Below are 27,166 nucleotides of genomic sequence, written 5' to 3'. Positions count from 1 at the left end.
AGGCGAGGCTGAGGTAATTAAACAAGAGCAGCACTTTCACACCCCCCCCCCCCCCTTCAGAAAATCAGTTATTTACACAAGACACCTAATCCCAATCTGTTCAAGTCGATCTAATCACTCGTTAGCGGCGTTTGAGTGGAACACAACATGGCACCTTACTTTTAGTAATAAAACAATAGACAAATGTGTTTTAACGTTACCTGATATTTTGCAGAATAACTGTTGATCAGTAAACTAGAATTCAGGCTTCACAGTTGCAGTCTATGGTTATCAAATAACAATGTAAGATATTGATAAATGTCTTAAAAGGGTTATAAGGTCATAATAACCTTGAATGTTGAATGCCAATTTCTAATCAAGGTCAGAGAATTGATCTTTATACTCTGGGCATCGTGGATTTCAGGAGTAAAGTGAAACGTCCACACAGTCGGCAGGGATTGGCCCAGCTGAAAGCACAACACGGCCAGGCCACTGGTTTGGCTTTAAACAACTTCATTAAGGAATTTAAAGGCCGGGGTGCGGAACGGAGCACGATGCCTGACGCAGTGGGTTTCCAAAAATGTGAGCTGCTCAGAACAAAGAGTCTCCTGCTGTTGATCTCCACCGGCTTTGCTCTTCACTGTGTGAATATAAAGCTTGAGATCAGTGCAAAACAGTAACACCAGAACAGCACAAACCCCCAAATTACTTTGAATTACGATTAAATGACTGGTCTCTAGGAGGTGGGAGTGTTTCCTTAATGGCAGCACTTAAGGGGGCGTGTCAGTCGCTCTCCCGGTTACCACGGGAACCTCAAATCCCGGACCTTCAGGTGGCGAAGGGATCGTTCAGCCTACGCGATGGATGTCCCGTCGTGGAATCATTCGGCATTCAGCCTTTTTCCCCCCCCACACGGACTCACCTTGGAGGTGGTGTCCACAGTGGAGGAGGTGATGGCGGTGGAGGCCTCGCTGATGGTGGTGGTGCTGGACAGCTGCTCGCCCACTGGCCTGGACATCATGGAAGCACCCTGCGGCCTGGAGCAGAGCGCACAGCATATTTAATGGCGTTTGTAATAAGACATTCGGGAGGGTCGGATGGACGAGGTTTGGAACCTCTGGATGGGAGGAGTTTCTGGAGAAACTTGCGGCCGTGGACAGATCCCTTCGTGTGTGTGTGTGTGTGTGTGTGTGTTCATACAGGTTATCTTTGGTGCCCTCGGGCTTACCTCACATGACCGTTTCCCTACAGGAAGCTGGTAAATAAACCCCTCGGCTCAGACGCAGACTCTTATGTAAGTGTGTTCTTCAAGAGGAGAAATGCAAGAGATTACAGTCTCAAGTCTTTGGTTGTTATTATGATGCTTCAAAGAGCATTTGTGTTTAATATTCCCACACAGCTCCAACATCTCAGCGGTATTGTTTGATTCATTGTTCTGTATGTATTTTCATAAGTGAATGAGCATTCACCCGTCAAAGAGCTTCAGTTATACACAGATTGAGATTATCTGATTCAGTTAGAATGTATACAACAAAAATATGAATGCAGGCTGAACAATTTCAGGAACTATATAAATAAAATCAATGAATTATTCAAGCCATCGATGGGCAAATCTTCCGGGAATCCTGTCTGCAGTGTTTGAAAGTCCCTCTCACACCTTAAAGGACGAGTATTCATGTCCTCCCATCCAGAGATAAAGCGTAAAGCACCAGTCCCCGGTTGTGTTACATGCGAGTCCTTCCTCACGCCTCCTTAACACACAGCTAATTAGGAGGTTTCTTCAAAAGGTTACTGAGACGGAGACACTGATACTTCCTGTGCATGTCCTGTCAGTTAACAATGATGTACTTTTTACCATCTACTGTGTACCTTTGCTACGCAGTGCTCTTTGCCTGTGTGATTAATCTGTTTACATGTTATTAGCAGAGGGTGGTGACGATCTAAATGAAGAATACGCTGCTCTGATAACAGGATGTGTAGGTTTTATTTCATCCCTCTCTGATGACGGGCTGTCTCTCGTTCTGGATGTTTTATTGGCGCCTCGATCTTCTTTCAATAAATCCACACAAACATCTGTGTCTGCTGTATTAGTAGCAATCAACATATTGGGCTCCAATATTTGACATGTCTTGGTTTATTGTTTTTACGTCCTCCCTGTTTTACTCTGCTTATTTCTGCACATCAACAGCTGACTGCAGATGCAAAGTGTAAATCTCTCTGGTATGGTGTGTGTGTGTGTGTGTGTGTGTGTGTGTAGAGGGAAACATTAGCTCTCGCCGTCAAGACAATTTCATGCAAACTCTTTGACGGGTGGAGAACTATAAAAATGTGCATCAGATGCCTTTTCATCAAAGTCAAGTTTTCACTGGAAAGATTTTAAATAGAACCGAATAAAAAAAAATAGCAGTCATTTACTTGTGGTTGAAAGAGGGAGGAAAAGTGCAGAGGTAATTGAGATGGAAATAGAAATAAGATTAAGTAGAAGACGGAGCCTTTGATTTCTTCTCAGAAAGAATTTAAAGAGTATTGAAACACGTGCGGCTAATAAAGGACTCACATTCTACTGTTACCTGATTCCCATTAAAGGTCTTATTTAGTCACAATCTGGCCTCTGTGAAAAAGGTCTAGTGGTTGCTCAGAAAGGTGAGACCTCTCTTTTCTGTGAAGTAAACCCTAATGTGACAAAGGTCCACAGGAACACGAGCCTCTTAATAACCTGGAACTGGACTGTAAGTCAGCAGTTCACCGCTCTCCAACCAAACAGAGAGGTGCAGCTAAAAGCAGGAGGTCTGAACTTCAGAGGTTCTGAACCGAGCCAACGAGCCTCTTCCAACGGACCTGAACGGATCTACTTCAGAGGAAACGGTGAAGGAAAGGGGGGGTGGGGGAAATGGTTGAAAGATGACGTGTAATTCAAGGGAGGGCTTTTATTATGAAGGAGGAGGAGGAGCGGATCAAAAAGTGCCGAACTTCGTGTCAGACCTACTGTGTCGCCATTACGACCTCGCACGTGTCTGATCAGCCCACATTGATTGATTGGTCATCGTCTCGACGTCCACAATGACTCCTCCTCCTGCTGTGACGCAGTACGCCATTGTTCAACAGGACCACAAACAGTGAGCTTTTACTTTGTAATTGGATTAGGCCAGGAACAAAAAATGTAGCTTTATTTTTTTGAAATTATTGTTATTATTATAGAGTCTAACTAATTAAGACAACTCTTCTTTTATTAGTTCTGAAAAGTTAGACAAATGAGGCGTTATCCAATGAAAATCTACAGATGAAAATAGATAAAAAGTTTTGGTTGCTTTCTCGGGTGTTATGAAACCAACTTTGATTTAAATTGAACAGTTACATCTTTGTCTTGTGAGAACATCATTCAACGATGAAGTGTGGACCAATGAAAGAAAGTTGCAGTGTGATGAAACCCACACAGAATCGCCCAAAACGCACCGGGCTGTTGTTTCAAGAAGAACTGGGAGTACTCACATCTCCTCAAGAAATAAATCATGAAAACGTTGGAACAATATCACTAATGGATTTGTTCCAGCCTTCTCGAGAAGAAGAAAGAAGCCACGGAGCGGATTCAGCCAGTTAGGAGTCATCGTCAGAGTGCATTTTGAAGGCACAACAGGAAAAATGTAACTTAAAAACTCCCTCCCACCACCACAGCTCCAGCATATCGGGGTCCAAACACGACGTCTTCCCACACAGGCAGAGCTGACATTTCAATACGCCGCTTGGATTCTGCACACCAAAATGTTCAGGAGATTTTAAATGATGTGAGAGAAGATCAAAGATACTCTGTGGATATCATTATTTCAGCTCTGACACATTGTTGAACCCAATCCTCCCCCCCCCCAAAAAGACAAAACTTTCTTAATAGACTGTTTGCTGTTGCTTCAAAGGGAAACTACTTAAAACAACAGTTTTCCTCAAACTCCTGCGTCCCGATTTCTCCCGGATGCAAACGGGGCAGAGCTGCTTCATTGAAGGAGGTGAGGAGAAGTCGGAGGAGGCCATTGGCCCCCCGACATTTTACGCCCTCAGTCGGATTTTGAGTCGTGGTCTTTAAATGTGGGCGTGAAAGATGAGGTGTTGATTCGCGTGTCACTGTTGTATTTAAAGGTAAAGTTTTACCACTAGCCCGCTGAAGAAGTACTTGTAGTTTTTTTTTATTTTTGTATTTAACTCCACACAGAATGGGATTCTAGACTCCATGCTAAGCTAGGCTAAGATTCCCCCACATCCCTCAGTGTGCACATTATGCTGTAAATGATCAGAAATAATAGAAACCGAATCCAGTTGAACTGTTTTGCATACTCAAAATGAGAGAGAGAATGAGACCACACATTCCTCTGACAATTGTATCCCCCCCCCCTTTTTATAGGTCCACACTGCTGCTGCTGCTGCTGCTGCTATGGCAACAGTCAACTAAAGCCCTGCCAATGCTGACCCCCCCCCCCCCCCCCCCCCCCCCCCGGCAAAGAGCCATGTGTTCACTCGTCACATTGCTAACGTAACTTCTCTTGAACCAGCAGTCCCCATATCAATGAGCAGGGGAAGGGTCAGAGACGAGGAATAAAAACCTCGAGAACAACGAGAGGAGAGAACATGGAGACGGGAGAGTTAACAGAAACAAAGGGGCGGGGGGGGGGGGGGGGGGGAGAGATCTGTGTATCTTAAAGATATAGGTTTCACAAAGCACGCATGCTTTAGTTAAAGCTTCTTCTTCTACTTGACTCGAGCACGACATGCACAGTTAAAAAATAAAAAACTGATTTTATTCCCCGGAAACATTCTGCCGGTAAAATGGGAGGACAAAGCACAATATGAAATGTAATTTCAGAAATATGACTGTGCTCTAAAAATGGCCTTGACCTAGCTTTGTGCATGACTAGAGATTTCTATTAAGTTAATCAACTGAATGAAAGAGTAAAGCAAAAAGTGTGAGTGATTTGCTCTATTATGATTATTGATGGGATGAACCCGAGGGCTTTACACTCAAAGCTCTGAATGTATAGAAGTTTATTGAGAAAATAGCCCGAAACCTCAGTGAACAGTTTTAAATCTTCTTCACTACACCATGATGTTCCTTTAGTACATTATTTTTAGACTTAAATAGAAGATAAAGCAAGGATCCCGCCATTGTGATTGAGAGGTCGCTATCGCGCCGCTGCTATCGCGCCGCTGCTATCATCGCGCCGCTGCTATCATCGCGCCGCTGCTATCGCGCCGTTGTGCTCGGTTTCACTAAAACAAACTGTCCTTTTTTGTTAATTAAGGACTGTACACCACCAGCGAGCCTGTTTTTGCGCTCACCCACATTAGCATCACAAATATTCACTGCTGCACCGTGCTAACCAAGCTACATTTAGCCTGCTTCTCCCCAGCCTTAAACTCAAGACTTAAAAACTGTAAAGCAACAACCAAAAACTGTCCAGGAAACCACAGAAGTGTGAAATCCACCGCCTGTGACATGTCTTCATGTCTTTCTCGGTTTACCGTGACCGAAGCGGCGATGACAAGAAGACAGACGGACGGACGCGGCGCAAATAGACCTCGACACACTTCAGATGCAGACAGATACCGAGAACCAGGCGAGGAGGTTATTCCATCTCTCCTGCTGCCAAAATAAGAGCTGATAAAGAATCCAGGAGCTGTAAGGTCCTGACACTTTAGCCCCCTTTGAGTCCCCGGGGGGGAGCGGGCCCCGCCACACACACACACACACACACACACACACACACACACACACACACACACACACACACACACACACGCCGCGCCCCGTTGCTAATAAGCCTCTCAGATGGAGCTTCGACTCGGCTTTCACGGCCCGCGAGCTGATCCCTTCATCGGCATTGACGTGAAATTACAAAAAAATAAAAATAAATCCCGAGGGCTGGCGCTGACGGATATTTATACCACACAGTGGACTCGCTGGTATTCTAAAGGTTGGCTCGGGGCTCCGTGGCCCCCCACAGCAGACGGTGCGGATGTGGGTGAAAGTACACGGCTGCGAGGGATGGGAACAAAAGGAGCGGCCCAGTTGAAAGAATTCCATCCTTGGACCAGCATTAAAGTTTACAAAAGAGCTTTGGCCTCAGTGAAAACCTCAAGAGCTTCATGCCGGCCCTGAAAAGCCTTAAATAGCACCGGGGGCCTGCAGGGTAGGTGGGGGGGTTGCTGTTTGCAGAGGAGCGATGGTAATTGGATAATTAGGATTCGCAGATAGCGGAAGGTGGGAATGAAGGGTAGTCTCAGCCTTCCACGTGCATTTAATGGTAATTACATCTTCTTCGATTTGATCGCTGGGTTGTAATTAGATGAGAGGTATTGCATTAACATTTACAAATGAACCCGCAATGCTAACATTGTCGTTCCGACATTATGACCCATGGGTGATGAAGAGGGCAATTTAAAGTACCAGACTGAAGCCCATTAGCGGTAGCAAACACACGGTCTTGGATTGAACGGTTAATGGCAGTGACGTGCCGTCATTAAAGGAACTGGCATCTTATTTATCTGATTAGTGCCTAAAATACACTGAACCCAGAGCTGTTTCAAATCCCACTTTCACAGATGAGTCCAGAATTTTTTGCCGTGAGGAGTCGATCAATACCAGCAGACTTTTTCTGTCTGTGCGCGACACAGATAAGACCTGCAGTGGGGTTAGACACCCCCCCCGCACCCCCCCACCTGTAAAGATGTTGTGAGATGGCTGGGGAAATGCTTCTTCCATGTAACTGAGCCCCGGAGGGAAGTGTTTGTTTGCTCCTGCCTCAGATGCACAGGTATCTTCAAAAGTCATTTTGAATATCTGTGCAAGCAAGAAGTTTATTGAGCCTCAAATGACCCGCTTGGTAATGAGACACTCGGTTTAGTTTCATCTGCTGAACAAACACTCTCTTACATTCATGCACACATTTGAACACATTACCAAGTAGTCCGAACTCTTAAAAACAAGCTTACATAACTCCTCATATGTGAACCAAACACAACCATTCCATTGAAAAAGATCTGAAGGTTCTCTCACAAAACTATATTAAAATTAATGTAAAACTAGTCCGTCCGCTGGTGCAAGCGACACGTGTGCGCGCACGTACACGGACAAATACGCGCACGTGTCGCTCCGGGAACTGCAGTTTGTGGCACATTTTTCCTTTTTCTTTTCTTTCAGTGGATCGATACAATATCACAGCTTCTGAGTGCACTTCCTGTACCTGTCCTTCGAAATACCTATTCACCTTCTACTTACATAACCACACACACACACACACACACACACACACACACACACACACACACACAGAGAGACAGAATATGAGATAAGGGCAGAAATAAAAAAAGGTGAAACCAGGCTGGGAGAGAAGAGCTGCTGTGTGACAGATAATGAAGAACAAGTAGGACAGAGAATAGAAGCGAAAGTTGGACGGAGGGAAATTGATAGGAGTAAGAGAAATGAAAATAGGCTTCATCACTTTTTAATGTGATAGGAGCTACAGCACCAAAGCTTTATTAATTGTCTCTCACTGAATTAGTAAAATGTGTGGGTTTACAAGATAGCTGCATAGATAGTAATAAAACATCAAAACTATTTGGCACTAACGAGGATGAGGGAAGAAAAAAACAGTATCGTAGCTCTAAAGAAGAGAACACAATGCGGATAAAAATAATATCTGATTAACTGTTCTTCCGGAGCTCAACAATTTGTCACAAGAGGTCTGTGTGCGAATGAAAGTAGGCAACAGGAGTCCTTGAAGGCTCTGAAAGGATCGAGCAGACCTTCACACGAAGAAACTTTCATTCAAACACTTCCTGAGCGGAAAGTATCTATAAATTCAAGACAATTAAAGCAACAAGACAAAAACAAGCTAAAGGATCTAAAGTAGAACTAATTCATAAAGGAATAGTGACCACGAAGACGTGGTAAGAGAAAGATTCATATTTTTTGGTTGTGATTTCATCAATGTGAACGATCAAGACTTATTGCTCCAACCAGATATATAACATATATCTACCCAAAGTTTGATACAGTTCAAATAGAAGTAATTGTGTTAGTGACTCATTGTAGCCTGAAATAACTCATCTCCATACTGCACTAACTGTGGACTTCTACTACCGAGGAGAACGTGGTGGAATGATCTCTCCGATAATAGTAACAAAAACGTGAAGAGTTGAGAGACACGTGAAAGCCTCCTGTGTCTAACCTTCAGAATTCAAAGCAACCCCCCCCCCCCCCCCTCCTCCTCCTCATCTTCAATCTTGACCTCCGTCTTGATCTCAAGTTTCTCCGCTGCATCTTGTGTCCGAGCACTCGACACTTCCTCTGTGGGGGGGGGGGGCGGATCTCACAGTGAACATCGTTCCCCTAAAGTCTGGTTCAGTTTTAAACCACAGGGCGAGAAATCTTTAGAGTTTGAGTTCATTGAATTATCCAAAGTTCATGTGATTGCAATTTATTCTCTGTGACCTAAAAACTTTTTCATTCCCAGCGACAACAAGTCCAACAGCACCGTGGCAGCTGTGAAGGAACAAATTTAATTTTGTTTTTGGGAAGACGCGCGCCGGAGCCAAGACGTTATCCTGCAAATTCAAATCCGACTCCCCCCTCCCCGAGGGCTTCCCGCGGCGCACATTCTGAAAAAGCTGAAAGAAATGGAGGCGACGCCTCGTTGTGGCACGCGGTCCCCCCCCCCCCCCCAAAAAAAACACGGGGGGAACGCGCAACGCGCCTCACAGCGCCGGCGGCGCGACGCCGAGTCGAGGCGCACGCGGGAGCTCGCTGTGCCAGCGTTCTGCTCCTTTTCCTTTGGTTTCCATCTCGGCATTCAAGCTGGAGGAGGCGTTTGTCTTTCACCAGACGTTTTGCCCCCATCGCCGTGGAGGTGTTGGGTCTAGACACTGGAAGGTAGACCTGAGGTCGCCTCAACAGCGGACGACGCGCCCAAACAGAACCCATAGGTCCCTTTACGGTGAAGCGGCTCTACTGTAGCCACGGCGACGTGACGATGCCTGCAGGCCTCTGAGGCTTAATGTTCTCCCTCAGAGACGGCAGTGGAACGAAAAAGGTTCCGCATTAAAGGACCTTGAAAGCTGACTGACTCAACAAAGCCTTTAGGAAAATCGGTAAAAAGATGCGTGTAGAGTTTCCCCAAAGTCACCGTCAAACAGAAACAAACTTCCTCTCAGAGTAACACGAAGGTGCCAGTACTACATTTTGGGGTCGAGGAGCGGGCGTGACTCACTGCTCTTGCAGGATGAAGTCCATGTTCTCCGCAGATATCTGCCCGCTCACCGGATGGCGGAACGCCGTGGTCCTCTGGTTGTGACTGGAGGGGCAGAGGGGAGGAGAGACACAAAATCAGAAAAGCGGCGCTGCACTGCCAACACTTGGAGGGTGTCACCCCGGATCCCCCCCCCCCCCTCGCTCGCCCCCCCCCCTCCACCACCCGGCCCAGATTAGACAAGTATACAGCGGGGCACGAGCCGATGGGTCCCCAGGGGAGCAGTGGCCTCAGAGGCTCCGTCCAACCGCTCCACCCTGAACCGCACTCACTTTGCCCAGCCCGGTGTGGAATGTGAGGGCAGGCTGCTGCCCCCCCGACCCCAACCACCCCACCCACCCCCACCCGAACCGCCCCGCCCGTGTTGAACAAAGTGGTGGACTCAGCACAAAACGCTGCTCAGTTACAGACTCATTCAGTCATTGTGAGTGTTAAAGCCTCCGGCAGGGTAAACAGCACGGAGGGTCACGCGTGTGTGTGTGTGTGTGTGTGTGTGTGTGTGTGTGTGTGTGTGTGTGTGTGTGTGTGTGTGTGTGTGTGACTGCAGTGGTGTCGTGATGTTTACGGGGAAGCTTTTACATCTTTGAGGTCAATGAAGGGGTCGGGGAGGGAAACCTGCGGCTTCAGAATGTGATGGCGCCGAATCAAAAATGAGACCCAGAGCTTTAAAGGGTAAAGGGCAGGTTTGTGTTTGCCCAACAACGTGAGGGCAGATTGGGACTATAATGCTGCTGAAACCAACCTGTGATGGACATTTTTCATTATGATCAACAGCCTGGGGTTGTTGTTGTTGTTGTTGTTAAAGTATTGCATCAGATTCTCTTTTTACCTTTGCTTCTTCTTGCAGACAGATGCGACAGATTCAGCAGCCAATAACAAACGGCTCCAGGCCGGCGATGTCACACGCGTTGCATTATGGTCACACATCTGCACGAAGTCGTAACCGCCCGCTTGAGGTCAATCATTTTTATTAAAACGGCAGAACCTTTTGGTGGCCTCAACATCATCTCATCTCAAAACAACACAACTGTGTGCATGTAGCTCCAGTATTTGAGATACATGTTTGTGTGTTGCAGGGGGTCATTGGTGTGTAGTTTAAATGGATTACATGAAAAGGAAATACAGAGGAACATTAGATTACTGCTTTAGTGCGTTAATGTGACTCCTTTAAAAGCTCAGCGCTGCAGAGGACGGCGGCGATCCACGACCTGAAGCAAAGCCTCCGCAAACACCTTCATCCTGATGAATAATACAAACTCAACCCCGAGACAACAAATCAAACGCCAGGTCAATCCATCGTGGTAATTAAGCCGCGATGACGGCCATAAGTCCGTCTCTCATTCACGCTCACGTGTGAGTACTAATAGACGCATGCAGAATTCAAACACAGCTTATGAAATTAAACGCTGAGCCCATTAAGTCGGCCTCCTTGGCAGACCATTGACTTGTAAAAGAGGTATTTATAACAGCTGAGGACACTTCCAGTCCTCTCAGCCAAAGAGCAGCGCGGCTTCACTGGAGATGGAGGTGCTAAATACCCCTTTTTTCATTTGTCATTTGGTCGGAACCTCCAGTTGTTGGTCACAGTCACTCGACCCGAGATGGATCAAAGAACCGAAACCAAGAGTAACTTCAGCAGATGAGAGGAGCTGCTTTGGTTCACAAGCAGAGGACAACATGACGGGTCACACGGCGGCTCCCATCAAAACACCTAAGAGGCAAATGATGGTCTGCAGACCAATGTGTTGATGTACCACTTTGAGCCATTTTAAATCATCTTCTTCATTCGATCCCGTCATAATAAACAAAGGAGCTGTTGAGTTACGGCCAATAACGTGGTTTTTTTTTTTTCTCTTTAAATTGTCAGTTGACCGCCGATTAACCGATCTGCTCGTTCTCCAGTCAAAGCGGACGTTTGTCAACTTTAGGAAACTCCCCCAAGGCGACGCGTCGGCCCGCTCACCGGTTCGTTAACAGGTCGCCGTCCCCTGGGGGCACGGCGACCTGTTGGGTGTCCTTTTCACTGTCATTTCCTCCGCCAGCCACACTTTCCCACTCCTCCCCTTTCCCCCCCATCTGCGTCAGCTTGAGGCGCATTAAGACCTTCTCTCCCTTTCAAACCAGCTCCCAGCCTCAGACGTTAATTTGGGGTTTCGTGACATGAGACTGAATCTTAAAAAGAAGACGCGGCGACACTTTAGAAGAAGCCATTTCAAGACTCTGCTCTCCAGCACCAGAGACCTTAATTTCTTTAAGGCAGTCCCAAGACCTTGAAGACCAGTGAGTCAACAAACGGTCCCCGTTCCCGTGACAACCCCCGACGTGGCGCCCCCCCCCCCCCCCCCCGCATGCCGCGCGGGATCCGGCACGCCGCACCTGCTGCGTCACGTGACTCGAGGCGGGCGGTTGTGCCGACTGGACGTAAATAACCGGCACACTTGGTGAGAGGGTTCATATCGCCATGAACGGAATATTGTCACGTCGGCGCCTTGGGCTTTGGGGAATTACGACGGACGTGTTTGCTGTTGTGTGACATTTTACACACAAAAAACTATTGGGAAGTCACTCAGACTGTGTGTGTGTGTGTGTGTCAAAGTCTTTATTTGTCTTTCATTCATTGGATGTAGAGAAGATTTAGACAAATTAATCGTTACTGGTCCCGGGCCCAGCGGCGAGTCACCGTCACAGATAAGCCTCCGCCCCCCTCCCCCTTGAAAACTCCCCTCTCCGGTAAAATCGCAGGTGCTCGTCCCGCCTTCGAACAGATGTGGAGCTAGACGCCGTGTTTTGGAAACGATTCGGCGAGGAGGTGTTCTGTCAGTCAAAGGTCACGTCTATTTTAAGGCCTTTTCCACATGAAATGTGTTTGAAGTGCAGCGAGAGAGGGGGTGGGGGGGGAGGAGCGCTGCCGGTGCAGTATGAGAAAACACAGCAAGGTCATTGGCATTCAGAGCACACTGTGCATGTTTGACAATGTGTGTGTGTGTACAGTATTAGACACAGAGAGAGGGTGAGCGATGGTGCTTGTGTTTAAAGTGTGTGTTTGCAGGCTGTAGGTGAGCAAACATCACTGGATTAAAGAGTTTAAAATGCTCTCCGTAGACCACTGTGGCGATGTGCGACCTTTGGAAAACCAACAAGCAGGAGAACCAGGAGTGCAAATCTTGATTGAAAAAAAATAAAATGAATTACGATAAAAAAGAGCCAAATGACACATCTCCCCCCCCCGCCCCCCCAGTCCACCAGTGTCACACGGGTTTGGTCTCTTTCAGACGGAGAGGCCACTTTGTGAAGGCTGTAATTTAAAATCTATTGGAGAGACACAGTCATTTCCGCCACTGATTTAATAACGCGCACACACACACACACACACACACACACACACACACAGAACACGCACACAAACACACAGCACCTCTGCCAATAACTAAATGGCACTTTGGTCCCTGGCCTGATATTGAAATAAAAGTCCCATAATTGAGTTGCACAATGCCACAGCTGCTAAATCGTGGTCCCGATTTGGCCTCGTGGTAAAAAGTAGGTTAAAACGTTATCACGGTTGATTTTTGGCCGCCCGCTGCGCGCTCCGATGATTATTCAACCGCCACCGACGGCCAGAGGAGTTTGATGGCGGGGCTTTCACTGCTTAACTGCTAAAAGGTGGGCGGGGCATAGAAGCAGAAGTTGAATACACTTGAGAAACTAGAATGCCTTTCACTTTCAACAGTATTTACTGTATTGCGTAATAATAGAGATTTACATCCCAATGTTAAACTGCCACAGGGCTGCGGAGTGCACTGTTACCCTTTTTAGTCTTTAGTGAATGCTAACAATGGTTCTGGTAGATTGAAACCAGTGATCACAATTTCGGATCAGACGCGGTGGGTAATAAAGAAAAACAAATGAAGAGCTGTGCGGGTTCAATTTAGGAAGGAAGCAACCGCAAAACAATTCCCTGCCAAAAGAAACATCTGTTCCATCCTAAAAACAGCGGGAAATGTGTGATTCCGTGCGTAGTTCATCAGTGCAGCGCCAACAAACAAAGCAGTAGAGCAATAATAAAAACTTATAAACCACTTATCGTCCCACTCGGAGTCGTTGGTGCATTGTGCAGGATTTTAAACAACCGTGTGGGTCACTGTGCCGCACACACACACACACACAGACAATAACATATAAAGTGATATCTGAGGAGCTAATGCGCATCAGTGCCCCCCCCCCCCCCCCCCTGCAGCCTCCCGAAAAAGCCCCCGAGGACGTCCTGTGTGCATTTACCTGTTTACCTGCGTCCACTCGGCCACGGCCGCCATCACTTTAGTTCCTCTCCAGAGCGCGTGAACGTGGGCGAGTGCTGCATGATCTGCACGCTCTTCCTCTCTGTCGGGGGAGGGCAGCGCCGGCATGCAATGTTCGGCCCTATAAGTGGCCCCGAGGAGGGGGGGGACGCAACGCAATCTGAACCGCTACAACACACACACAGACACACACACACACACACACAGAGGCACACATGTTGCCCTGGTGAAAAACCCAGCAGGCCGCCGCTGCCAGTGGATTCCTTCCTTGGCTCGTTGAGTGTGAGGAAAGGGACACGGTTGGTCCGCGCCGCCGCCCCCACCTCACCTGTCCGGGTTTCACAGCGTCCACCCCCACCTGCCCGCCCACACACACAGCCACACAGCCAGCGCCATGAACGCACAAACAGCTTCTTTCGCGCTCTCTCTGACTGAGGCTGGAAAGCATTCACGATGGTGAATTGTTCCGCCGCCCCCCCCCCCCCGACAACACCTGCCGCCCCCCCCCCTCCCAAGACCACACAGGTTTTGTCAGGTGAATTGAAGTGTGCCCACAGCAACACCGATCACTCCACTGGCTGATGAGCAGCTCTTCTTTGGTTCCACATTTCACATCCATTGGATTCATGAAGGCTCTTGGATTGAGGCCGGAGGGTTGCGTCGCCTTGGTTACCTCATAGATAACCCTGCACGGAACTGAATCCAGTGTTGTAACACAACCAGGAAAAGTGCATCCACGGCTCGCTCAGCCTCCTCTCAAGCTCCTCCATTAGTCCCACACGCACTGTTAACTGTTAAAGGTACGGCGCCGCCGCCGCTGCTGCTACTGCGGCCCGCCGCGTGACCTCAACGCCTCCGGGTAGCGCTGCGCGAAGGATCCTTCTGCTCATTACATCACAGAGCTTTTATGTTGCCATGCAGCGCCCCCCCCCCCCCCCCCCCCCCCAGCCCCCACCCCTCATCTCTGCTTTCAGCCCGGCCGAGGGAAAATAAAAAATGAGCCGGCTGGCGCTCAGCTGGCAGGCCGAGGACAACCCGGTGCCAGTAATAACCGAGGACACGAGCATCGCCGACACAGAGAGGCCGTGTGCCCCCCCCCCCGGGGCCAACGCCAATACAAGGATCTACTACGAGATAGCAAAGTATTTATAGGAGGCGTGTTGACAGATGCACCGCGTGGAAGTGAATTAACCCAACTAAGGCCGCTTGTTGGTCATCGGCAGCAAAGAGAAAACCGAAGGGAAAGCGGCGTTTCTTTTTTTTATTGACAACGACAGAAAAGGTTTTCAGATTTCCCACTTCATGACGGTCCTTGAGCATCCTGTGTGTTGGACAAAAATAAACCATTTTTACACTAACCAGAACGTGAAAAGACATTTTAATTCTACCTTTTTTTTTGCCCTTGATATGAATGTTTTCATAGAGGAGCCCCACAACTGCATGTGGTAGAGCATCGTGTCAAAGGCGTTCATCTTGAAAAGGAGACACGCGTGATGGATAATGGTTCCTCCCCTTTATCACTACATCAGCCAAAGCCTCACAAAATGAACACCTCACAAACACTGAACATCATTCTCCTGGTTGACACCCACAAAAACAAAAAGGTAAATATGTCACAGTTCTGCTGCAGGAGAAGCCCAGCAGGAGCCATGACTGGCGCTACATGAAGGGGGGGGGGGGGGGGGGGGCTCTCACAGGACCCCCCCCCCCGGGACAAATCGTGACAACTTTTGTGAATCAGCGACGTCGTTACGGTGACTTTTGTTTGTTTGTTCATGCTCCACCTGCACAACTAATGGCATTCCCATTTGGCTCAGCCTCAGCTGTTTAATTAGCAAATGTCGAGCATGCTAATGGCAAACATCGGTAAACATTGTCACATTGTCACGTTTGTCAGATGTGTTAGCATTTAGCACGTACTGCGCTACGTAGAGCGACGCATAGCCGACTTTGACGGTTTCTAAAGCCTAACGAATCCCAGCAGGGTGACAATTACGACGAGTGTGACACGCTACGCGTTTGTGTAACCACGTAGCCAGTGTGGTGGCATCGCAGTCACGTCACGTACCCTTCAACAATCACTCTACCTTAGCGAGCGAGAATAAAAAAAAACCCGGCTCCAATTATCCAGACCACATGCGGGCGAATTTGCCGATAGCTCTACAGAAATCTGATCCCTGCTTGTTCGACACTTGTCCACATTCAATCAGCTGTGACGCCCCCCCCCCTCCACTCCAGCGCCTGGCTGATTCTAATTATAGCCACTGAGGAGCAGTAGCCCCTGTTAAATGTCTTATCGCAGAGATAATAAAAATACATTAACTAGCATAAGCAGTAGCCGGGGGACTAATGCTCATAACGGTTTGAATGGATTCATTCAAAATGAATTGCTTCTGATTCAAACATTTTGCAGACAATAAAGGCCTTCAGTTTGTGGAGGAAAATGAAGTTTGTTGTGAGTACTGAGAGGACAAGAAAGTAGGACGTAAAGTGCAAAGTCAGCGTCATCGGCATAGTAACACGCCGCCCCATCGACTGGCTGCTCCTCTGTGATGCTCGGCTTCGTTGCAGTCGACCCCCCCCCATGAAGCAGCACCAGAGGCCAGCTTCGTAGTGACGATGCAGCCTGACAATGAACATTGTGAAAGAGGTAGAGTGTCGGTGGAGCTGATTGGAGAAATTCTAATAAGTTGTAACGGAGCAGTCTTTTTGTAATTCTGAAACCAAGTTTGATTTATAAAAATATTCTTAAATGGAAGCTGAATATCTTGGTAGCGCTTCGTGCGCTTCTTATGATGGATTTGTCAACTGATTCAACAGCAACCACATTCGAGCAGCTGAGAGCACTGGAGAGCAGCGTCATGTGACTTTCATCAGTTCTGGAACAGAACCGGTGAGGATAGAACCGGAGCCCTCGATCCCCTCCATCCCCCCGACGGAGAGCAAGAGGTAGCAGCTGTACAAAATCTACTTCCCCCCACCCCCCCCCCCTGTGTTTTCCTGTCTTTCCCGACAGCGTGTGAACATGAAACAATTCCTCCGTTCATACAAACACGATTGCCCAGAGTAAACAGAGCGAGGAGCAAATATGCCCACGACAACAAAAAGATGTTGCGGCAGAAACACCAGCGAAGCGGCTCAGAGGACAGATCTGATAAAAGGATTAAATCCCTGAAACAGATCATCCCAGTGAGTGAGTTTGTTGACAACATAGTGCCTTCAACTTTGACTATGATAGTGTTCAAATATTTATAATGGGACAAACAGAGAACTGAAACAGGGATAGAGAAGTATGCGTTTATAGTACTGACAATATTCTGGGTTTTTACAAATATGGAAGCTTAACCACGTTAACCAGGTGTGACTGGGGGGATCCATCCACCTGGTCCTGGGTGTCCCCCGGGGGGCCTTATCCCAGGTCACCGTGCCTGGAAAACCTCTCTAGGAAGGTGCTCATGAGGTATCAGATGCCCAAACCACCTACACAATAGATACATACGGTATATCTTCCATACATTTGTAGAACTTTTTTTATTTTTTATTATTTGACTAAATATTCTTTTACTTTTACCTCCATGACATTTTTTAACTTCATGTTTAACTTTATTCAAGGATATTTTTTGACAAAATATGTTTTGACATTTGTCAAAAATATTTTTCATGATGCTAACTACAAAATATTTTTTTTACCTAATATATTCTGACTTTTTTTTCCCCAGAATTATTTTTAGCAAATAGAATTGACTATTATTTTCTTGATATTTACCAAATTTCTTTTACATTTTTCGGACCTAACATTTTACTTTTTTCCCTCCTATATTTTTTTTTACTTTTTTCTTCAATATTTTTCAACCAACTTTTTTTTTTACTTTTTCATGACTTTTTTTCATTTAACAATTTTTTCCCTCATTTTTTTGGCCTCATATTTTTTTTACTTTTTTCATACTAAAATCTTTTTACTTTTTATCCCATGACATTTTTTGACCAAATACTTTTTGATGATTTTTACTCTAATATTTAGGGTTTCCATGACATATGCTGACCAAATAATTGATCTAAAATCTTTTGACTGTTATTTTCTTGATATTTTTTTACCAAATTTCTTTTACATTTTTTTGACCTAATATTTTTTGATGATTTTTACTCTAATATTTAGGGTTTCCATGACATATGCTGACCAAATAATTGATCTAAAATCTTTTGACTGTTATTTTCTTGATATTTTTTTACCAAATTTCTTTTACATTTTTTTGACCTAATATTTTTTTTCATTTTACCATGACAATTTTTAAATAAACCTTTTTTTTAGGGAAAGGGAAGTTTGGGGTCCCCCTTTGGAACTGTTGCCCCCACTACCTGACCCCAGATATGCGGTTGAAGATCAGATAAAACTTTGTATTCAGTCGTATTCATCCTGGAATATCAGAATGTTTACTACCTAACTGCAACGGTCTCTCTGTTCTCTCTCCATGTTTCCTATCAACTGTCAAATAACAATGACATGAAGGTCGATGTGGGAAGACTTTAAACATTTGCATAGCTTGGATATTGCAACTGTATCTTGTGAACATTCTCTTTGGTCATACAAGAAAGAACCAAATATAAATTCACCTTTTTTTCCTTCTTTTGTTGTTATTTTGTTCATTTATTCATTCAATCGTTATGTTTCTTTCTTTCTTCTTTTTGAAGTTACATTGATTCCGACGGCTCTGTGGCTCTCTGCTTGAAACTCTCTAAAACCACATTAACTGAATTTCTTGATTGCATTTTCATTGATTCCAGGAATATCAAAGCACATTTATTTATAGACTATTTATAGAGCGGACTCAGCTGCACACAACCTGCCCGGCCACCACTCCAGCTCTGTGACCTTTGTTCTGTCATCTGCCTCCTGCCTCCTCTCTATCAGATACTTATGTCCCCATCAACTCCTTCTTCTTTGGGCTTTTCTCCCCACTGATTTTCTCTTTCTCAAACGAGCACATTTCTATTTCCCCTCAAAATCCTGCTTTTGCAAAAAGCACAGTTTGCCTGTTTTTTAAGATGATATTTGGGACAAACTACTGCCATCCATTCAGTTCATCGTTATTACCGTCATCTTATCGGGGGGGGGGGGGTGGGGGGGGGGTTCGGCTGTTCCCGTTAATGACCCTGCGTCTCACACACACACACTCTAACCCCCGGGGGGACAGACACGCGGGATGTAAAGTAGCTTTGACACTTCATTGCAGCCCCATCAAGTAGCGGGATTGGAATTCTCCAGCCCTGATGAGCCGCTCCATCTCCATTGGGGAGGGACGGTGATGTAATAGAGATGTCCATCACGACCAATCAGAGGACAGCAGACGGAGTGGCGTTCGCCTCTGTTGCTACTGGTGACGCCACAAAGCAGAGGCACAAACCTCCGCCACAGCCCTCAAGGGACTGCCTTGGGACATTTTGTTGCTATGGCAACCTAAAGATGGCTTTAAATAATAACCCCCCCCCCCCCCCCCAACTATTGTCCATTGCAAAATATTGCCAAAAAGTGTTGGGATTTCATGTTGTTGTTGTTGTTGTTGTTGTTGTTGAAAGAAGGATGTTGGAGTGTTTACTGCAAGCAACACCTCTTCTGTAAGTGTGCATGTGTGTGTGTGTGTGTGTGCGCGGAGAGCAGCTGTCAGCCGGCCAGCCGGGGTCTCGTATTGAGACTGGCAGCCCGGCATGCTAATGCAAGACAAGGATACATTACTGCATTCACATTCAAAACACTTCACAGGGTCCTGACGGGCCCCCGTCTCCGAGAGGGGAAGGAAGTTGTGTGGTTGTGATCGTGTGCAGGAATGTGTGTTTGAGCATTAACGGGAGTCGAATAAAAGCCGGCGGGAAAAAAAACGAACAAAAAGAACACTGCAGGAAAAGCAAAGTGGGATGAGAGAGGACGCGCCGCTTTAACGAGCTTTACCGGATGCACAGAGCGGAGGAACGAGAGCGAACGGTCAGAGCTCCAAGATGCTCTCCTTTCTCTTCCCTTCAATCCCCCTCCTGTCACGGCCAAATGAATGCAAACATATTCAAGCAGGCAGTCAGACACGCACACAATTGTGTCCAGTTGTCTCCCTTTTGCATATTTTCTTCTACATGTGTGTCTTTTGTTGTGTTCCGTTGGAACTGGGATGTTCTGCAAAATGTAGCTAAAAGCTAAAAAGCTACAATGTTTTACGAGAAGTTTGCTTGAGGAGCTGTAGAAATGTGAAACACCACTGGGGTGTCTGGTTGCAGATGCCAATGAGAAAGACTGTGGCGTCATGGAACCTGCAGCTCAAAAGTAAGCCAGGCTTATTTTCAAATGAGTCGGACTAACTCCACTCATTTCCCATTTGACACGACTCTATAAATAAACACATAAAACATATGATGGACACGCCCTCAAAAACTCATACCAAATGGGATTTGATAGGACAAGTTAATTACTTTAAACTTGCAGTTTACATTCAAATTTCTCCAAAACAATGACCTTTGTTGACCAAAATGTTGCAGCTAAATTGAGCTCAAAGCCGGATATTTTACTCAGAAGGAAAAGTAAATCCTTTACACGAATTCCCGTGAAAACAGCGACTCAAAGAAACGCTCAGGCCTCTTCACGTCCGACCCGAACCAAGTCATTTTATCACCCGAGCCTGATGTTCTGATGGGAACCAGGGGGAGGTTTCCCACCACGGCAGGCTCTTCATACATGTGGACAGCGGATGCTTCTAGTGCACAGCAAAGCCGACCTCAGATCATGGGGAGGATTAGAGCCGCGCTGCCCACACAGGCCCCGGCCAGCCGGGGCGGAACGCGAGACCCGAGAGAGAGCGGCGAGCTGGAGGGTTTTCAGTGGCAGACGCACGGAGAACGGCGAGCAGGCCGATACCAGAAAGTCCTCCACATCCAGCTCCGCCTCCATTCCTGATAAAAAAAAGCTCTGCTGAGAGAACGCAGAGACTCCATCTGCATTCACTCTCTAATGAGATTACTGAAAAAAAACAACATTCAAACACTAAGTGCAAAAACACATTATCTTTTCAATTTGAAGAATTACCATTTTATATTATTACGACGTTGATAAACAGGAAGGAAGCTGGAGGCTAATGGCCTTCAGACAGGGAAAATGTTCAGCCCGATAAATACGGACAACAGATAAATTGTAATGCACCAACAAAATACACACAATCAGTGTGGGTGACATTTAAGCTGAAAAGTTATGAAAGTTCAATAACAACATTTCATAAACCTTTAAATCTGAGTAAAACACAAAGGGCTTCATGAATGTTGTTGTGTGCAGTTACAGTCTTAAGTGATCTAAGCCAAAACACAGTACACACATTTTAAACCTTGTAAATAACTTTTTTCTGCTTAAATACGGAGATCAGCATCAGGAGATGAAGCGGAGGACCAGGAACATCACTTTGATATTCTATGTAATATTTGATGGATGTTCAATAACACTTCATTGGGGAAAATATTGACACACACACACACACCGCCACCCCCACACAATTGAAATGAAAACTATGACTTTGCTTGTTTTCCTGCTGAGACGGTTGAGACGAGGACACGGTCTTGAATTATAAGGAGGTTGACATTTGGACACAGTGTCCCATCGAGGAATTTGACATTACAAAAATGTCAGCAATGTCTTTTGTTCTTAAAATGTGTATTCTGCATTTGTTCCCCCGTCCTCTCAGAGTAAGACAGAAGTTTTATCTTCTGACGGCTCAACAAACAGCATTCACGTCTACGGGAGACGCCGCTAAACTATCGACATTCTATTTTCTTCATTATTGAAACTCTTAACTTACGCAAAGCTATGATCAATCGTCCGATAGCAACGGTTAACCATGCCTTTGTGCGTCCACAGAAGACCTCTCTCTCGCTCTCTCGGCTGTCAAAGTGTCAAACGCGTCCAACCGGCAGCCCCGGGGGGGGAGGGGGGGGCGGGAGGGGGGGAGAGCTGAATGACAGCTTCCACCGGAGGGTCCCAGGAGGAGGAGGCGCCGGATCAGGAGCTCGTGCTCAGATTCTCATTTTTTAATGTGTGCAGTGTACCGGGGGGGGGGGGGGGGGTAGAACACATTGGTGGTTCATTTCAGCATCTGGGATTAGTTTTGCATCAGGAAGCTGCATGCGGAGTGATTTCCTGTTTCTTTGTCCCCAAAATAAACTGTGGTTTAAAGCCCCAGTCTCACTGTTTAATGCCATGTCACCAGTTGTTTCCTCATTAAAATAAACAATGATACTTTTCATGCCCGCAACGCAAGAATAATACAAAAATAAATCCTACTGTATTGCAATGAAAGCCACTTGCATTCATATGCTAATATTAGACATTTTAAAAACATTTTTCTCTTTATTCAAGTGTGGATTAAGTTTGAATGCTACATATACCGTACTCACCGACAAAAACACAAACCTCCCAAGTGGGGGGGCAGTACGACGGGGGTTGGCCAGCGAGAACACGTCACCCACGCGCTGCTCTCGAGTGTTTGGAAGATGCATCACGAAACGCCTTCGCATGTGTAGAATGTGTGTGTACGTCTATACGCGGCACTGTGTGTGTGTGTGTGTGTGTGTGTGTGTTTAGGGATGAGGCAAAGGCTTTCAGACAATCTGCTCCATTCACCCCCTGCTCGGCCACCTGCCCAAATCTATTTACATCGCTGCGCTGCTTTAAGGCCGACAGCAACGCACGCGCGCACACACACACACACACAGCCGTATAGAGAAAGTAAAACTCTCACTAGCAGGCTAAGTACACACAGGTACACACCTCTGGTCCGCGTCACGACCTTTGTCACGTCACTCTCTCGTGTTCCTTCTCCCCCGTGAACACGCTCTGGAACATGTTGACATGTACGAAGCTGCTTAAATAAAGTTAGCCGGCGTATATTTATGAATCTGCTCTTCTGAAATGATGATTTCCTGCCCTTCGCCGGAGCAACACCTTTTTAATCGACGGGTCAAACGGCAGATACACGCCCGCTCACATTACATGACACACACACACAAACGCACACACACAATCAAGGAGGTGAGGAGATCGCTCACCTCGCTGACCCCGGGTCACCGCTGGCTTACGCTGGATTAGCGGACCAAACAACGGAGTCTGGCTGAGGGCTTCCTCAAACAGCAGATGAGCCCCTTAGTCAATCCAAATGCAAGGGCTTTGGATTAAGCGAAGGAATGAGGGAATGAGGAAGGGGGGGGGGGGGGGGTGGGGGCGGGGGCGGAGTCTGGCGGCGTCTGTGGCACGCCTGTTGACAGGTGAGGGAATCATTAACCGCGCGGCCGCTGAACTTTCATCGAGTTCACAGAGCGGACTGCGTTATCTCTTCCCCCCCCCGAACGCCATGCGCTCAGGAAATAAAATGCCTGGAACACTTTATTATTTCACTGGAGTGACAAATGCAATATCGAATGCCGCATCACTTCAAAAAGCTTTTTGCACCTCGAACCGTCAACTAAAGCGCCGTTTCCCCCCTTTACGGTCAGTCGGACGCCGCTGTTAACTTCAATATTTGACTTGGCGGCAAACCTTCCCGTCGGGGAAGCACGTGCAGGTGAACACAGGACTGTGATTCCAAGGAGAGGATTGGGAATGGAGGCGAGGAGACGGGAGTATCGCTGATCTGCTGAACCACCACAAGCACCAACAAAAACGGCACGTTGGCGCCCGAGTCGACCAGAGTACATGAGGTGACTGGACGAGAGGTGGAATATTCATGATCAGTGAGTCAGAGCACTTCACCATGAGAGACTGGAGTGGGAGTGAATAGCAACGGTTGGTTTGTTTTGGAGCTCAGGGCTGTTTCCTGGATTCCTGCTCTCTCCTCCCCCCCCCCTCTCCTCCCCCTCTCTCGCTCTCTTTTTGCCACGAGCTGACAGATCCGACAGGTCGTTGACCTGCCCACTGGTCTGAGGCATGACTCACTCATCATCATCCAAATCCCTCCGTGCCCCCACCCCCGGGTGGAGACCACCCTTCCTGCTCCAGCTTGCTGCACCAACACTAGAACATTTGCATTAAGTGCCCAACGTTGATGGATGATAGCGTGCATACAAGGCGTGAACAGCATCCACTGGGCCACTACGGTGGGACCATATTCTACAAAAATAACATCCTGCTGTATTGAAGAAGAGTTGAAACTAGATGTTTTAATCATAAAACGGTAATAAATGAGAAGCAGAGTCTTTTTCACATACACTTCTATACAATCAGCCTTCTTTTTGCGACCAGAAGAGTCGCCCCCTGCTGTCCATTTGAAAGAATGCAACTTTAAGGCACCTTTTCCAGAAAAGGTAGGTCGCCACCTGGGAAAGATACAATGTACAACTAAGCTTTTACATTCCTCATGCTGTTCACTCTTTTAAAGTGAGTGGTTGAGCTGCCGGCAGGTTGGAGGATATTACAGTATGAGACAGAAAAAGAGGCACAGGTCTCTTTTCCCCTCAGGGAATGAAGATGGATGGGGCTCATTTGAGAGTGGGTCATCTGAAACCTTGTGATAAATGCGATGATGTCATCACTGCTGCGAGGTGTGGGCAGTACAGACTTAATGGAAGAGGACCAGCAAAATATTATGCAATCAGAAAACGAGCCAGTCACTTGGTTTGAATACATTTTTGCGGTAATATGATCAAAGACTTAATGTCTTCCACTATTGTTATACCGACCAGTAGAAATGTTTGTTCACTGACTTGCAAAACCAGTTTCCTATTCCTGTTAAAGCCACCGGTAGACAAACAATCATGACAAACCAGTTTGGTCACAATCAGCGCTTTGGAAAACGACAAAAACACCAAACACCGTGGCTTACTTTTCAATGTACAAGGATGCATTCAATCCGACTCTATGGACCAACAGCTGGGAAAGAAAAAAACGTCTGAAGAAAAAAGAAGAAAAAATGTATATAAAACGCATGCATTGACCCCTGAGGGACCCCACAGGTTAAATGGATCAAAACCAAAACTGAAAATGCAGAATTTTCCCCCACTGCAGAATACAATACGAGCGTAAGGACTCGAGCAGTAGCAACTAACTCAGCAATGCAACTAACTCAGCAATGCAACTAACTTAGTGAAGCAACTAACTCGGAGATGCAACTAACTCGGCAAAGCAACTAACTCGGCAAAGCAACTAACTCAGCAATGCAACTAACTCAGTGAAGCAACCAACTCAGTGAAGCAACCAACTCAGCAATGCAACTAACTCAGCGAAGCAACTAACTCAGCAAAGCAACTAACTCAGCAATGCAACTAACTCGGCGAAGCAACCAACTCAGTGAAGCCACCAACTCAGCAATGCAACTAACTCAGCGAAGCAACTAACTCAGCGAAGCAACTAACTCAGCAAAGCAACTAACTCAGCAATGCAACTAACTCAGCAAAGCAACTAACTCAGCAATGCAACTAACTCGGCGAAGCAACTAACTCGGCAATGCAACTAACTCGGCAATGCAACCAACTCGGCAATGCAACCCGCGGGGCGAGCCGGAGGCGGGGTGCACGCGGGGGTTGTGGTGGCGTACCTGCAGGGCGCATGGTAGAAGGGATATCCATGGTGAGGTATGTGATTGCAGTATCCAGACTGATTCCACATGGTGCTTCTCTCGTTCCACGCGATGACAGTTCACCAGTGCTGCTGCCGCCGCCGCCGCCGTTTTCCTTCCGCCGTTCTATTTGTAGCGCCGAGGGAGCGAGACGGGGGGCTCGCCGGGAGAGTCACATTAATCAGCGGCTCTTCTCTCGCCTCTCGAGCGGCTCCATGGGGAGGGATGGAGAGTCTGCGGCGCTTTATGAGAGCAGGGATTACTGAGCAGAGGAGGTGAGAAGAATGAGCTGAGTGGAGGGGGGGGGGGGGTGTCAGGTGAGTCAAGCCAGGTGTGGTTTCCACACCTGGAAATGAAGTCTGCTTTCCGACGGCTCAGCGGAGTCTCAGACGGCTGCCCCAGGTGAGGAGTGACATCACGGGCTGCTCCTCTGATCCTGCCTCCAGCAGCTCACTTCCCCCTCAGGTGCAGTCAGGTGGGACAGATGTTTTTCGGGGGGCGACCCTTGTTGAGCCGTGCCTTGTTAGAGCCAGTTAGATCATGCGTGATGTGTGTCTCCACCTCGCAACTCAATTCGCACTTCCAAGTGTGTGTGTGTGTGTGGGGGGGGGGGGGGTCGTTTCCAGACGGCGATCTCAGAGAGCTCCGTTCCTCCGGCGATCCCTGGCACCGCACAGCAGGTGTTTATGTCTTTCACACGTACAGAACATTCCCTCCAAAGTCCACAGGTGCCACGGATCCATCCATCTCCTCGTGCAGGTTAAAATCCAAAGTGCCCCCCCACCCCAAACCCCCCCCACTGCGTCCCTCCGCTGCAGATGGTTTGTCTCTGAGCGAGCCGGATCCCCAACCTGCAGGCGTCCCACCGGCTCTACACCCTCACGAAACAACCACGGTGCACGGCGCCGAATGACTGAGCATACTCACGGAAAGGAGGGAGAGAGAGAGAGAGAGAGAGAGAGAGAGAGAGAGAGAGAGAGGGTGAAGTGAATGGATGAGTAGTGAGAGGGCAAGAAATCGAGGAAGAGGTGAAAAGAGCGGAGCTGCATTCCTTTTCCCGCCTCGTGCTCATCTGGCACGGTACACAACGCCGAGAAGACGAGAGAGGCAGTGGGAGGGGGGGAGAGAAAGAGAGAGAGAGTCTGTGTGTGTGTGTGTGTACAGAGACAGCGTGGGGACAGAAGGACGGACCGTGTGACTGGGTGTAATTTAAGAGGTTGAATGAGAGGCTGACGGAGCTCATTTAAAACACCCCCACGTCACCCACGCCACCTACGACTGAGCTCCACCCCGGGGGTGGAGTAACAGTGAAGTAGACCGGTGCCAGAGAGGATATGTAGTTGCTTGGAATTTATTCTTCACAGGTACTTTGTAAACAATTTGTGTAGGGGAGGAGCTAATTGGAACTGATTTCATTGGTGGATACAAGCCGATTAGAAACTGTTGAAAAATGTTAAATCCGAGGGAATACCAGTGAGAGAAAAAAAAAAAAGAGGTACAGAAGCTTCTGATTGGACGAGACACGAGAGCAGAGCACAGTCTCCCTCAAACCTCCCCATCGGCAGGTGAGGGGGGGGTCACCTCTAAATGGGGGAGGCGCCGTCTCCCCCCGGAGAGGCGGACTGCTCAGCACAGCCGAGAACCCCCGCCCGCCCCTCCCCTCGCACCTGGGGAAAAGGCTGCCGACACAGAACCCCGGCTGGCGAGATGACAGCCTCACTCAGGCGAGGGGGGGGGGGGGGGGGGGGAAGTCATTGTCCGAACGCGTAATCTGATACGAGGAAAGAGTTCCCACGGGGAGGCGGGGCCACGGAGTGATGGAGCCGTGCAGCCACTGGATTAGCGAGTATTTGTTTGCTGTTTTGTTTTCACTACAGACACATCCCCCCCCCCCCACCACCCTCGCAACCGTGACCATTTGAAGACTAAGTAGTCGGTGCAGAGAGGTAACAGGAAGTGATTCCAGGTACTACACGAGGAAGAGAATGAGCAGTAGCTGGGCTTTCCCCTTTCGGAGCCCGCGTTACTCCTC

General features: G+C 47.5%; 1 protein-coding gene across 1 annotated transcript in view; it reads right to left on the bottom strand.

Annotated features, from left to right (window-relative positions):
* LOC119196058 (pleckstrin homology domain-containing family A member 7-like) overlaps nt 1-27,166 on the bottom strand; it is a 61,055-nt gene that overhangs the window by 18,738 nt on the left and 15,151 nt on the right. Inside the window, exons 4-6 of the mRNA XM_062563002.1 lie at nt 9,231-9,314; nt 902-1,016; nt 783-805 (exon numbers count right to left, since the gene is read on the bottom strand). Coding sequence (XP_062418986.1) covers nt 783-805; nt 902-1,016; nt 9,231-9,314 — 222 coding nt within the window. The remainder of the gene's footprint in view (nt 1-782; nt 806-901; nt 1,017-9,230; nt 9,315-27,166) is intronic.

Source organism: Pungitius pungitius, chromosome 6, assembly GCF_949316345.1.
Source record: "Pungitius pungitius chromosome 6, fPunPun2.1, whole genome shotgun sequence".
In the NCBI taxonomy this organism is placed as follows: domain Eukaryota; kingdom Metazoa; phylum Chordata; class Actinopteri; order Perciformes; family Gasterosteidae; genus Pungitius; species Pungitius pungitius.
The sequence above is the reverse complement of the archived record's forward strand: the minus strand, read 5'-3'. Positions and strand labels throughout refer to the sequence as shown.